This window comes from Tupaia chinensis, unplaced genomic scaffold (assembly GCF_000334495.1).
Source record: "Tupaia chinensis unplaced genomic scaffold, TupChi_1.0 Scaffold143591_1, whole genome shotgun sequence".
Classification (NCBI taxonomy): domain Eukaryota; kingdom Metazoa; phylum Chordata; class Mammalia; order Scandentia; family Tupaiidae; genus Tupaia; species Tupaia belangeri.
The window spans coordinates 998,679-1,013,173 of record NW_006203437.1 but is presented as its reverse complement, the minus strand read 5'-3'; the positions used below and the strand labels follow the sequence as shown (position 1 = coordinate 1,013,173).

The window sequence follows — 14,495 nt, the reverse complement described above, 5'->3', positions numbered from 1 at the left end:
CGCCCCGCCCCCGCGCATCGCTGTCCCTGGCTCTGTCCCCTCCCAGCCCTCCTGGGCGCGCACGGCGCAGGCTCCGCGGCCCGAGCAGGCGCGTCAGGCGCTGGCGGCGACGGGGACGGCTGAGCCCGGGACAGCTGTGCTCTGAGCCCCGCACCGCGGCCACCCACTGCAGCGCCGCCAGCTCGCGGGGCCGCGGGCGGGCTCTTTTTGGCGGCCTCGGGGGAGGGGGGAGGCGGCGCAGGCAGAGGTCAGGGACCCCAGGCGCCTCTGCTGACAGAGCGGGCCGAGGTGCGATGCGGGCACTGCGGCGTGCAGGGGGATGTCGGGGTGCAGGCGGGCTACAGCAGGGAGCTGGCAGGGTGCACCCAGCCGGGCTGCGGGGGTCGGAGGCCGGGCCTTGGGAAGAGCGAGGCAGCGGATCCCCCAGTTTCTGCTGTGGTGGCCTTGGCAGTGGGGTGAAGGCAGACACCGCGTCGCCCCGCTCCTGCGGAGACCAGGCCCTGGACAGGGGAGGCTGCAGGGTGGAGGCACCTGCTGCACCAGAGGCGTCTGTCTGGCAGGGGTGGGCCTGGGCAGGCCACAGGGAGCCCTGGGCCGGCCTGGGCAGCCCCTCAGCCTCGCTTTTGCTCCGGAGGTCCTAATGCCGGCTTGGGGAGGAAACGATAAACCGGGCGGAGGGAGCAGACGGAAAGAGCACAGAGAAGCAGATTCCCGAGGGTGACACGAGCAGGGAGAAGCAGTTAGGCTGGGAAGGCTGCACGGCCCGATCTGGCGCTGCACGGAGCCTGTGGCAGGCCCCGGTTATCACTGGAGCGTCAGGATGGAGCTGAGATGGCCTTAGGAGGTGTCTGAGGGAGCCAGCACACTCGCTGTTTCCTTAGTGAAACGACAGCTGACGGAGTAATCCTGCATGAACAATGTGAGCGTCACATAGGCGCCCAACGAGACATTACCTAAACGACTGGGCCGCTTTCTTGGGTAAGAGCTACCTTGCAAATTTAATGTGTGTAGAACAAAACACCATGAACAGAATGTTAAACCGATACAATTTTTTACTTTAGTATCTGCCAGATTTTACATTCTAAATTGTCTTTTCCGTTAAAATGCTTTTGTTTTTGAAAAAATATATATACAAAACCCAAACAATATGGAAATTTAAAATAAAAGCCCCAAATGCCTTCAGATGGACTGGCCTGAGATAACTGTTTACCACATGTTCAGGATCCTGGTGGCTATCTTTCTAAGCCTGTTTCGATATTTCATGCAACTCAGTATCAGTTTACAATTTTATATAGCCTTCCACTCAGACATTTCATGTGACATCCTGTCATGCCTCACTAGGGTCTTATTTTCTATGTGTCATTATTCGAATAGACTTCTACTACTATATTAAGAACAAAACAAAACCCTTTAAGACTACCATTGTAAGTGGCTTTGCACACTCGGCAGAGCGAACCAGAGCACGCAGGCCGGGAAGGGGGGTCTGAAGTCCGAGGGCGTCTGCCCTGTGGGGAGCAACGGCCCTCCCCTTTCGGAGACGTCTTTCAGTTAGCATTGGTTTTTTCATCGTAAGCCTTTCTTGTACTCTCTTGCAGATCGACCTCCTGAAATTTAACTTCTCAAGATGAAGTTTTTATTGGCGATTGCCTTTTTCATTTTGCTCTCCTTATGGGTTGAAGAAGTCCATTCTAAAGAAAAGTCTTCAAAGAAAGGAAAGGGGAAAAAGAAGCAATACCTTTGCCCATCGTGAGTGCTCCACGTCTTATATTCTTATTTGCAGAAATGTGGTTGCATTCTTCCTAAAAGTAAGGTGTGCTTTATTAAAATTCCTCCCAGTGAGACTTCTCGAATGGAGTGTGTACCCGCTGGCCTCGCGGGCGGGCCGTGGCAGTGTGAGACATGCTTAGGCTATAAGGGGCAGTTCCCAACGATAAGGTTTGCAAGGGTTTGGTCACCCCTGGGTTTGTGTGATTTTTGTATATCATCTATGAAAACAGAAGCAATGCTACTATTTCTTTAACTGAATGTAAGACTACTCATTCTTTTGAGGCAGGGTCCTGCTCTGTTGCCCAGGCTGGCTTCAAACTCACAACCTCCAGTCTCAGCCTCCCGAGGAGCCGGGCCTCTGGGTGAGCCCTGCAGTACCCAGGTTGAATGTGCAGCCCTAACTAGACAGCGAGAGTCCATGCTCTGAGCAGATGTCAGCTTGAAAGTTGTTTTAAGAAATACCATAAAGTGAATATTCATAAAAATTTAAAAAGCTAAACTATGGTCATAACATCCATTTAGTTTAAGCTGATCCATGGTAGGAGAAAATTCACGTTAGGTCAATTTTATATTTAAGTAAGGACTTACATTAGGAAATTTAGGTATTTGTCAAAAAGTGTGCCATTAAATTTGAAGTGACTTGTGAAAATAGTTCTAAATCCAAATATAGCCTCAAAAAGTACTAAGTTTCATGCCTTAGACTGTTTTTTCTAGAAATGGCTATTACTAGGGGATGAAATCAGCTGTTACCCGGCAGACAGAGTAGTCGAACTGCGTGTACAGGCAGGACTGCCCGAGGTACAGGGTGTTTTAGGTAGAAATACACCGAATGCAATGACCTGGGAAAGCGGACTTGCTACTGCGGGGACTTTTCAGTTAAAATTTCTTGTGGCGTTGGTCACAGAGAGTGCTGTATTTTAGATTGTCGTTGCTGAGGTGTGGATGACAGGGTCTCACAGGGGCTCTCTGAGGTGTGAAGGTGCAGTTGGGGTGCACTCTGCAGGAGAGGACACGAACTGGTCTGCTGTGGGTGCAGTGTGCGTCCGAGGCTGGAGCGTCACAAAGGTCGGGCAGCGAGTCCAGCTCTCGGCTAAGGCACGTCCCCGCCATGTCAGTGCTCAGCTCTCCGAGTTCCTGTGTCTCCCAGGAGACTCAGAGGGTGTTTGCGTGCCTCTTCTTGGCCGCCCAGGGATTTCAGTTGGGGACCGTGGAGGCAGTTCAGGGAGAATCAGTCTGTAGCCATGGCTGCTCTTCTTGTCATGGTCGGGCCACGGCCAGGAGGTGAGCATGGAGGTTTTGTCAGGCCCTACTTTTTCTCTCCTTCTTTCTTCTCTTTCGTTTTCTTTCCTATGTGTTCTATAGCAAGTAAAGGTAGAAATGAGGATTACAAGGTTTATGGAAGCTCTCCGGTCCAATTTCTGAAGAATTGTCTATTCTAATTATTATTCTGGAGGACATGTTTAGGAGTCTTCTGAAGTTGAAGGCAGGTGTCAGAGACAGAATCAGACACCCCGTGTGGCCAAGAACACACCCCACGCTCTCTTTAGCTGTGAGACATGGGTCCACAGCAGCACAGAAGTTAACCAAGAGTGCTCCATGAGGCCCCGCAGTGGGGCTGGGGTGTCTTTGAGTTGACGTCTTTTCTAGTACTCAGAGTCACCTGGCTGGAGTCTGTGAGCCTGAAGTCTTTGTGCCTCAGGAACACAGTTCCACGTGAGGCGCTCCAGGTGGCAGGGACACAACGGGCCCCATGTTGGCACCAGACACTGGGTTAGGGGAACCCCCTTGGGGTACTCTGAGTCTTCGCTGGAGCCTCATGACTTAGGCACCAACAATTCTTGATGGACAGACCAAAGTCTGACAAATACTGAACGAGAGTTATTCTAAGCCAGTAGGAGTGGCCATGACCTGGGACACTCTCCCTCGAGAACATGCCGGCTCAGTCTGGGGCGCTTCTGACCCAGCCCCTTGTCAGCCACTTGGCACAAGTCCACGCACGTGGCCACAGCCTTTCCCTCTACATCACTGCCTCCTCCGGGAAATCTCTCTTCTAACTGATTTCTAAACACATGGCTCTCTTACCACGGGCCCGAGGGTGCTGACAGCCACACCGGCACAGCGCCTCCTGAGGAAGCCGCGTGTGGGATGGAGACTGCAGTTATTTAGGATGGACTTTAAAGCCCAGTTTAGCAGAGAAGGAATGGAGCAGTAGAGATTTTCTTAGAGAATGTGGACTCTTCAAGTGGAGGGCTGCCAGATGCCCTTAGTCCACCTGGGAGTGTGAGGCAGACCGCCCCTGCCCCGCACCTTCACTCAGGTGTCGGTTCACGGCTCACGGTGCAGGAGCCCCCGTCCGGGTAGATGCTCTCCAGCAGAACTGCACTTGGACGCTCATTTCAGCTTCCCTAAGCCGTCGGCAGCCCCCAGCAGCCCCCGGCAGTCCCACAGTCTCAGGGCAAATCCTGGACCTCACCGTGGGAAACATGTTTGCAGCTTGTGGGGTTTTGATTTTCTGTGAATTTATTGGGACTTACTCTTTTGGAACTCAGGAGCCTTTGTGTGTTGGGGAATTAATCGAAATTTCATCTTTGAAATTTTCTATCCTTGTTCTTAAATTTTTAAAAAATAATTATATTCTGGAACCAGCAGGTGGTGTGGTGGTTAAGGTGCTGGACATTGCCACATGGCCAACCAGAGTTCGAGTCCTGAATCTGGTGGCTTGCTTTCTCACTTCTTCTCTCTCTCACTCTCACCCTCTGTCTCTCTCTGGTCAAACTAAAAAATAAATGAATGAATAAATAAAATTAAATAAGCAATTATAAACAAATAAAAAGGATTATACTAGAGAAAGCTGTATAAATGGTTGCAATGGTGATACTGCCGAATATCTACCTTATTAAAAGTAGATGTACCAGCCAGTAGGCAGCATGATGGTTAAGGCATTGGATACCACTTGGCCAAGTGCGGTTCAAGTCCTGGATCTGGTGGCCTGAAACTCCTGCCAGGTGGAGGTGCATCTATGCCCAAAATCCTGAGAGGAGAAAAGAGGAGAAAGGATTATGAGGTGGGGAGTGATTTCTCGCTTTCCCCTCTGTCTTTCTCTGGCAAGCACACATGTCTTATGGAAAAGAAAACAGTAAATATCCTTGGAGAATTAGAATGGTATATTTTTTGTTTAAATATTTCGTGACGTGTTCTGACTTGATTATCCATGAACTAGGAGCTCCAGAAGGCTGGGTCGCCACCGGCTGTGAGTGGACCTGCAGTATCAGAGTCTTTCTGGGTGTCTGAACTGATACTCTCAAGTGCAATAAGGGTCTGGGAAGGAAAGGGCAGTGATGTGAGTCTTACAGACGGGCCCAGTTCATCTATCTGGTGTAAGCTGAGTAAGTACCGAGCGGAATGGTTAAGAGGACTCCTCGAAGCGGGTGAGACTGAGTTGTGGGCTACCGTCTTATCCGAGGCAGTAAAATGCTTGTCTCGTGGTGCTTTGATCTGTTTAAACTGCCCTTGAGCAGGATGATGGCCAATGCGGGGTGACCCATCGTCAGTGTCCGTGTAGGAGTGACAACTTTCCTGTGACCATGGCTGCTGCCCCGTGTAGGAGTGACAACTTTCCTGTGACCATCCGCTGCATCTCCCGTGTGGAAACTGAGCAACAGTTCCAGGCTGACAAGGTCTCTGATAAATTCGCCTCCAACATTTAGAAATAAGGGATGTATTAACACGTAAGAGATAAAAAATAAATTGGTAAAACTATTTTAGATGAGCCCTGGACACAGCTGCCTCTGTCACCCAGCCGGGGTCGACATTAGCTCTGCTGGGCTGTCCTTCCTCTGAGTGTCCCCTGCCCGAGGAACTATTCAGACCCAGGCCCGCATTGTCCCCCAGCTGCTCCGTCCAGCCGGGCTCTCCCAGTACAGCAGCACCCCAGGTTAGCAGGTCAGCCTGGCTGTGCCAGCAGGACCCCAAGCCCCATTGGACATGATAGAACCAGGACTCAGAACCCCCCCACCCCAGGGCAGCACTCCCCACCCAGTAGGGGGCCATGGTGGCTGCTCCATCCACACTGCAGCCCTTCCTCCTGCCCAGCTCCTCACGTGCAGGGGTCAGTGGGCTTGCTCATTGGGAGCACGTCCCACGTGGACCTCGCTTTCTCTCCTCCCCACCCCGGTGGGCTCTTACAGGCTTCTGCCTCGTCTTCTCTGATCTTAGGGTTTGCTTCCCAGACCTTAACATAGTCAGGTCGCTCCAGTACGCACAGTTTCTGAGAGACTCCATGCTGGTAGCACAGCCTCTAAGGGACTCCGTGCCTTCCTGGATAAGGCTCACGCTGTCTGGCTCCACAACTGGGGTTCTCGCCGATCTGGAATCTGAGGTCCCTGGCAGCTCTCCCCGCCCCACCTCTGCCCTGCCTTTCTCCCTTGTTGGTTTTATGTCTGTCCAGCACAGCTCTCTCTGAAGAGTACCACACCCTTACTTAGCATTTCAATCTAGCCGGGTCACGATGACCTCCAACAACTCCAACCCAAGCCCTGCTCTCTCCTGGGGGACCTCTCCAGGCCTCGGTGTGATTGCAGGCGCCATCCCCATGCCTCCCAGCTCCCCAGAACCACTCATGTTAGTGACACCATCAGGACCCTCTGTGGCCGCCTGGAGAACGGTGTCATCTGGAACTCAACCACCAGAGAACCACAGTTCCTGGCACAAGATAGACATAGCCAAATCGTGTTTAAAGACAGGCTATAACCTAAATGTCTTTGGGTACCTCTTATGGTATCTGATTTTGTTAAGTTACTTGAAAGTAACTTTTCTCTATGGACAATATTCAGAAATGTGGCGAGTTTACAACTTAGGTAATTATTAGGACATATCTAACCTGGATTATGTTCTCTGCTGGAATTCTGGCCTTATCAGAATCAAAATTTTATCAGTGGCTAAAATAAAACTACCCAGCGGAAACATTGCACTGAGGACAAGAGGCAGTGGGCGTGTAGGAGTCTACACAGGAGGTGGCATTTGGAGTCCGTGCAAGTCTGAAGGCTGGAGTGCGGGCTGGATCTGAGAGCAGCACGTGGTACGAATCAGTCTTCCTTCCAAGGTACTTGTGCACGTAGAGGGTGGGGAAGGGCGGGTTAGCAAGATGCATTTGAAAAAATAGTAACGTCATAATCATGATGCAAATGAACATATATATTTATACGTATGTATGTACACACACATACATGTTCTAAGGAAGAAATTAGTGTTTTTATTCGAATCGTGTAATAGTTCTACTTTGTAGAACTATGTAGAGCCAAGTTTATGGGGATTTCTGTGCCGTGCTACTCGGCACCAGGTTTTCACGTGTGGTGTCATCTCCTTAGTCTAGTCGTTACTGGTGCCCATGCGCTGGAGGTCTTGTCTTGGGCTGGTAGTAGGGAGTGAGCAAGAGGACGCACTCTCGGGAAGAGCTGTAGGAACTGACGTATGTGAACGCTGTCTTCAGATCTGTAGACCCCACGATGTAAATGGGAAAGCAGACACTGTGGCTGGCGCCAGTGGCTGCACCAGGACTGAGGAACAGATCCCACAGGGGGCGATGCTTCTGGCTCCGAATTCCAGAGTGCTTTCTACCAGGGTTCCATCAGGTGTGGCTGGGGCAGAGAGAGTGAATTCCCTGTAGCTGCAGCCCCTTGGGCATGTGGAATGGTTGCTTGGCAGGCATGTTTAAAGAGCTGAGTATTGGAGTGGTGATTAGACTAGATGGAGGTATTTAAGATCATTACACTTTGGGAGGTATCTAAGATTCTATGCATCAATTGTATTTGATTACAGACTTACGGTTCTCTATCAGCAGAACGACAGTCATCTTTAAAATTTCTGTCTCAATCCATGTGTTTATTTTTAAAGAATTATTCATTTAATTTTTATTGTTTTATTATTATTATTATTTTAATTTGTTAAAGGGCATACACACTCAACAGAGAGAGAGAGAGAAAGAAAGAAAGAAAATGAGAAAGCCAGCCACAAGGTCCAGGGCTCGAAATGTGGTCAGGCATGTGGGAGTCCATCTCCCCAACCACCCTGCCACTTGCTGGCCCATCGATCCGTTTATTTAAACAGACATGCTATTTTGGGGGTACATTGAGTTTGAAAGTTCCACTATATGACATAAAGGTATCTTTTTTCTTTTTTTGAGAGATTTTTCTCTAGAGTACATGTGCTCGCCAGAAAGACAGAGAGACAGTGAGAAATCACTCCCTAGGGGGTCTCCTCTCAGGATCTTGGGCACACATACATGTGCACTCAGCGAGTTTTTAAGCCACTGGGTCCAGGACTCAAACCGTGATCAAGTGTGTGGGAATCCAGTGACATAACCATCGCACCATCTGCTGCCCCCAACATAAATATCTTTAAATTTCTAGAAATAATGTTTAATTGGCATATAACAGCTGTGCCTCCTGTGGGGTCCAGCGTGATTTTCAATGCACACTTACAATGTGTAATGACCAGGTCAGGGCAGCTAGCCCAGTATCATCCCTAACCCTGATCTTTACTAGCGTTATAAACATCCACGACCCTTTCTTCAAGCTACTTAGAAATGCATTAAATTATTATTAACTATAGTCCCCACTGCACTTCAGTGCTCTTGAACTTATTTCTCTTATCTGCTCACAGTTTTGCATCTGTTCAACAAGTTATCTTCCACCCATCCCTCTCCAACTTACGGTATCCGCCATTCCACTCTCACTTCATGTGACCCTTTCAGCTTCCACAGATTAGTGAGATCTAGAGGTCTCTGTCTTTCAGTGCCTGGCTTATTTCAGTTGGCGTGATTTTCTTTAGGCTCATCCATGTTGCTTTGAAGGGTTTATCCTTTCATATGACTGAATACTGTTCCACTGAGTATACAGTGTATACCTGTATGTACATTCTGCCATTTGTACGCATGTCTTCCTTCGATAACTATCTGTGGAGATAGATTGCCCATTTTTGAAAAAGTATATGATGAGAGAGGAGAGAGAGAGAGAGAGAGAATCCCTCCAAGACCCTGACAACAGTCACCTTCAGCCTCAGCCAGTCTGCATGGTGAGCATGTGTGTGCCTGGTGACCTTAGGGAGGTCTCTTTGTGCAAACTGGCAACTTGCCATGTGGCTTTGCCTCCTGGAGTGGGGGGCTTTACTGCTCTGTAGTTTGTTCTGAATAGTGAGTTTCTGATTTCCTTTTAGATTCTGGTTATTAATTCCTTGAAAGTATAGTTAGCAAACATTTTTTCCCCTTTCTGTAGGTTGTCTATTCACTCTGTTAATTATTTCCTTTGCAGTGAAAAAACTTTTAAATGTGATATAATCTAGTTTGTCTGGTTTTGCTGTTATTGTCCATGCATTTGAGGCCTTGGCCTTGTGTTAATAATAAAGATTTAAAAGCCTTCAGTGGTGCAATTTCCTTTTCAAATTTTGTGAATAATTAGATTTTAAAAATATCTCTCTCGAACCCAGACAATCTTTTCCTGACATAAGCCCAGAGGAGGAAATATATCAGGGTGCTGGGCTTCTTAGGCAGTAACTGCAGGGTGAGAAGGGGCGGGCGGTAATCAGTGCCTGCCATAGTTGATAGGAAGGCGTAGTTTATGGGCTTGCATTCTCATTATAGATGCAACCGAAACTTGATAAAATACGTTCCTTTGCAATTCTTGATTGAACAACAATTTTAAAACAAAAGCAAAAGATTCCCAGACTTAGCTAAGATTCTGTGCTCCATAGGCTGGGACTACATACGAGATCTGGGTCTGATTCCTGGTCTAATCTGAAGGCATGGTAATGCCGGAGAGTAATAGAGTGAGGCCCTGTTGGAAAAACACAAGATGAAACAGAACTATTTCAAAAAGTAAAACGAAACAGCATCACTTGCCATTTCGGCTTCCTCATGTAGCAAGCCCAATAACACTTTTTCGTGATAAACTTGGCCAGCTTCTACAGCCTGTTGGTGCACACTCCTTTTTAACCACCCCCGACCAAAGGAGGCCTCTCGGTTTCATTGAGGACTGTTTGAATTTCAGACACCCGAGAGCTTACAGCAGTGCCGCTACATGTTTAGATGTTGCATATGAAATCTCTCCCTCTTCCTCGCATTTCAAGTCCACGCTCACGTCTTCAGTCCAGAGAGCTGAATTACAGGCCCTAATGTGGTGTAGTCTTTGCTGTCATACTAGGATATATTTGTCCTGTCTTCTAAGCTATTTTTCTCCCAAACAGTTGATAGTCTAGGTTTTTTGTTGTTGTTGTTGTTCTTAGAATTATTTATTTAGATAGTCTAGGTTTTTTTTTGTTGTTGTTGTTAGAATTTTTTATTTAATTTTATTCATTACCATTATTAGTGATTTGTTTTGTTTCATTTAATTTTGACTGGAGAGATAGAGAGAGAGGGAAAGTGAGAAAGCAAGCTGCCAGGTCTGGGACTCCAACGGTGGTCAGCCATGTGGGCGTCCAGCACCCTTAACTGCCATGTCACCTACTGGCCCTGGCACTCTAGTTTTAAAATCATGGCATAATGGTTAAGGCTCTGGACTCTCAGATGGTTGACTGTGATTCAAGTCCTGGACCTGGCAGCTTGAAACTCAAACCAGCACATATATGTATGTGCCCAAAATACCAAGAGGAAAATGTAGAAGAAGGGATTGTGGCAAGACTATCCCCCAGTGGGTGATTTCTCACTTTCTGTCTCTCCAGAAAGCACACACATCCTAGCAAAAACTTTTCCACAAATAAAAGAAAGAAAGTAATGACATAAACAGCTTTTAAATTATTTCTGGCTTTGCGTACATGTTGAGAAAATATGTGACTCTTTCACTCAGTTCGGTTAAAACCAAAAATAATTATGTGTGTACGATTGTGTTTACTACCTGTTATGAGATGGTTTCCTCTGGGGAGTTTTTGTACCATCTCATGATAGCATTTGTGCATTTCGTTTCTATACACTAGGTCTCCAAAAAGCTCATGGAGCATGTATATTATGAAAGCAACTGTGCATGAATTTCAGAATTGTTTTGCACCATAATAAACTTGAATTCCACGTTTCTTTCTTTCTTTCTTTTTTTTTTTTTTTGAGAGATTTTCGCTATAGGGCGCATGTGCTCGCCAGACAGACAGAGAGAGACAGAGAGATGGAAAGTGAGAAATCACCCCCCATGGGGGATGGTCACGCCGCAATCCCTTCTCCTCCATTCTCCTCTTGGGATCTTGGGTACGCACGCACACGCGCCCGGCGTGAGTTTTAAGCCACCAGTTCTGGGACGCGAACCGCGGTCGACTATGTGGGAGTCCAGCGACATAGCCATTACGCTAACTGCTGGTTCCCAATTCCACATTTCTGAAGAACTCACGTATGCAGTGAGAAACCGCTGGGTGGCTGTGAATGATGGAAACTGTCCCGAGTCATCCCAGCGTCACGTTCATCCTCTTCCTCTCCTGATGGTTTTGCCTACTGGTCATTAATTAATCTGGTAGACCAGATTAATTTTAGTTTAGTGCCAGTTTTTGATTTCTAGTGGAAACGCTGAAGACAAATACTTTGGTCAAAGGATAAAGGTTGAATACAAATGGAAATAGTCTGTAAGTGGGATGCATTTGCAGACTGCCTGTTTGTTATTTCCGTGACATCTAGATCTAATTTTTGCTGTTAGTTTTGTACTTACTATTGCACAAAGCCACTTTTGATGGCCTGCTGTCACACTGTAGTCAATTAAATGAATGATCTTCCCTTTCCCAAATAGTTCCCCAGTGTTTGAAACTGGGGACCTCACCGTCTCAGTGACCCAGCGCGGAGCTGAAACGGGACCGCCTTCCTTTCTCTTTCGACTGAGGTATCTGCCTGGTTCTGGTTGTTCTTATCGCCACCGCTTTCCCGCCACTTCCGTCACGTCTGCTAGCACACTTCTTGCCATTCCATCTTAGCGGGCTGTTTCCATCTCCATCTTGTTTTTCTCATGTTCAAGAGTCCACAGTAGCTCTTCACTACCTGATGGGTCAGTGCATACCTCACCCTGAATTTCAAGGTCCCGCTTAATTTCTCTCCCAAACTTCACGTGGAACTAATCTCACTGCTGGGTCAGAAAGGCTGATCTTACTAATGTTTCTGCTTGGCCGTGCTCATGTTTGGAAGGACAAGTTCCTGCCCGCCCTCTCCAGATGCGGGTTCTTTAAACCTGGTCTCATATATTGCTTTGTCTGCAAGACTTCTCACAGGATTAGAAATCTGAGTTAAGAATATGCATGATGTGAACTAGCAACACGTTGTAGCTGCTTAATACCTTGATGTCTCGGGCATTGACAGCACTTTGTGTCTAGACAAGGTGTGCTAATTTCATGGCGGTGTACCACTAGGGGCTTTGTGTTAAGTTCAGGCTGCCTGGTTCAGGAGCGTTAGAGTTGCATCAGGATTTGCTCGGAGAATCAGGGCTGGTATTTGCATGAACATGTAAAGCCTGTCACGTGTTGTCTGGTTAACTGCACAGGGGCGTTTTCTTCAGAATAGAAGAGTAATCACCTGCAATTTGAGGTGTCGTCATAGAAGATGACTAGATTTATTTGTATGACCCCGAGTTTTTGCACCAAGACCAAAGAGGAAAACAGGGTGACTTCACCTCGCAAGATGCTGTAGAACTGTCCAAGAGAAGATGGATTTCTTTGGGAGGTTCTGTGTTGCCAAGTGACTGAGCAGAGACACAACCCAAGTCAAGCAAAAAACTGCAAAGCTAAGAGAGTCTCAAAGCTCTTTCGTCCCCAGGGGCTCGGGAACCTATGATGGGAACTAACGTCCGACTCCTCGCGTTGCCTCCCAGAGTCTTGTCCACTCGGGATGTTCTCACACTCGGTGAGAGTCCACCCTTCACTGAGCAGGTCTCCTTTGCTCTGTGTGAGCCGTGCCGGTGTTGGCTGTCTAACTAGACAGCACATATCTGAGATGAGGTACACTCACTCTGCCCCTTCAAAATCCTTTGCCCGAAGCCTCGTTGGTGCTAGCTAAAAATGAGAACCCAGTGGGTAACTGCTTAGGTGGGAAATCAGACATGAGTCTGTGCCTGATAGCGTGGCTGCTGGCTGACGGGGGCTTCCAGGAGCCACTCGGTCTGGTGGTCTGTGTTCTCACTTGCACAGTAGGAAGTTTAACCTCAGCAATCCCTAATTTCTTTCATCCATTATTCATTTATGACAACTTCATCTTTTACGATAAAATAAAGTTTGGTTTATAATTATTTTGGTATCCTTATATTCAGGGTTACATATTTTAATTTTTGTTAGTATTTTATGTTTTCTGATTTTGAATAAGTCAAGCCCAAGCAAGGAAAAAAGAATTTCACGAAATTGTGTTCCTTAACCAAATGAGCTACAATTTGGTTAATTTCAGAGTTGACTTGTCAAATGTAGGTACAGTATTTATGGGCACTCCGAAGTGAACATGCAGAAGGTGAGCTTTCTACATTCTTAGCATACCAAACATCCAGGACGGGAATCCGGCTTACAGGGAGTGTCGCTTTCCCCTCTCAGAGGTCAGTACTTGCTGTAACACAACCCCAGCTAGAAGACATTGACCGTCACCTCCTGCATCTCCCGGTGCTGCCCCTTACACAGTGCGCCTCTGCTCTGCTGTCCAGAGGTAAAAGCTCTTTTTGTAAACAATTTCTTTATTTTATTTTTAGATTTTCCTTACGTTTAATCATTGTATGTCTCCACCACAACATGAATTTCCCAGCATGAATATACTGCATATCAGCCCAGTCAAAGACATTACCATACGTCAAATGTAGGTACAGTATTTATGGGCACTCCGAAGTGAACATGCAGAAGGTGAGCTTTCTACATTCTTAGCATACCAAACATCCAGGACGGGAATCCGGCTTACAGGGAGTGTCGCTTTCCCCTCTCAGAGGTCAGTACTTGCTGTAACACAACCCCAGCTAGAAGACATTGACCGTCACCTCCTGCATCTCCCGGTGCTGCCCCTTACACAGTGCGCCTCTGCTCTGCTGTCCAGAGGTAAAAGCTCTTTTTGTAAACAATTTCTTTATTTTATTTTTAGATTTTCCTTACGTTTAATCATTGTATGTCTCCACCACAACATGAATTTCCCAGCATGAATATACTGCATATCAGCCCAGTCAAAGACATTACCATACACATTATCATCAACAGATAATTTCCATTTTTTTGTCCCTTAAAATGCTTTGCCTTTTTATCCCATTAATAATAATTCCTCCAGCATAGACATTTTATGGAAATTCACACTTAGAATTTATGAAGCAACTTACTGAAATAAATGTATGTACATCCGAGCGGCTCCCCTGAGCAATGATGTGAACAGTTGTGTTTCCAGAGCTCTGTTTGGGTAACGGTCAGAGGCAGATCTAGCTGCTAGAAGGGCACTGGGTGGCTGGCAGCACCTGGCATTTCTCGGTCTTCTTACCAGAACCCAGGCCTAAGAATTTGTGATTGTTGGGAGGGGCCCTCGGCTCAAGGGTGCCCTGCAGGAGCGCGGGCCATGCTGCCAGGACGAAGGTCCGCGCTCTTGGCTGGCTCTGCGTGCTGTCCCGTTCACCTGGGACGGCCATAATATTTCTGGCTGAGTTCCTCAAAGGCAGGTGTCTTCTGTTACGGGGGCAGTTGCTGGTGCACTGCGTGTCGCCTGGGTCTTCAGCATGATCGGGGTCCTCACCTCTCTGAGTGGCGTCTCCCTCTCCTAAGGCCCA

The 14,495-nt window shown here is 47.5% G+C and overlaps 1 protein-coding gene across 2 annotated transcripts in view; it reads left to right on the top strand.

The window, feature by feature from the left end:
- The first annotated feature begins 655 nt into the window (after nucleotides 1–655).
- Nucleotides 656–14,495, top strand: part of GLRB (glycine receptor beta) — a 49,884-nt gene continuing 36,044 nt past the window's right edge. Inside the window, exons 1-2 of one of the 2 annotated variants that reach the window (XM_027766566.1) lie at nucleotides 656–978; nucleotides 1,596–1,746. In XM_027766566.1, coding sequence (XP_027622367.1) covers nucleotides 1,625–1,746 — 122 coding nt within the window. In that variant the 5' untranslated portion in view covers nucleotides 656–978; nucleotides 1,596–1,624. The remainder of the gene's footprint in view (nucleotides 979–1,595; nucleotides 1,747–14,495) is intronic. The other variant, XM_006164189.3, reaches the window with a different exon arrangement.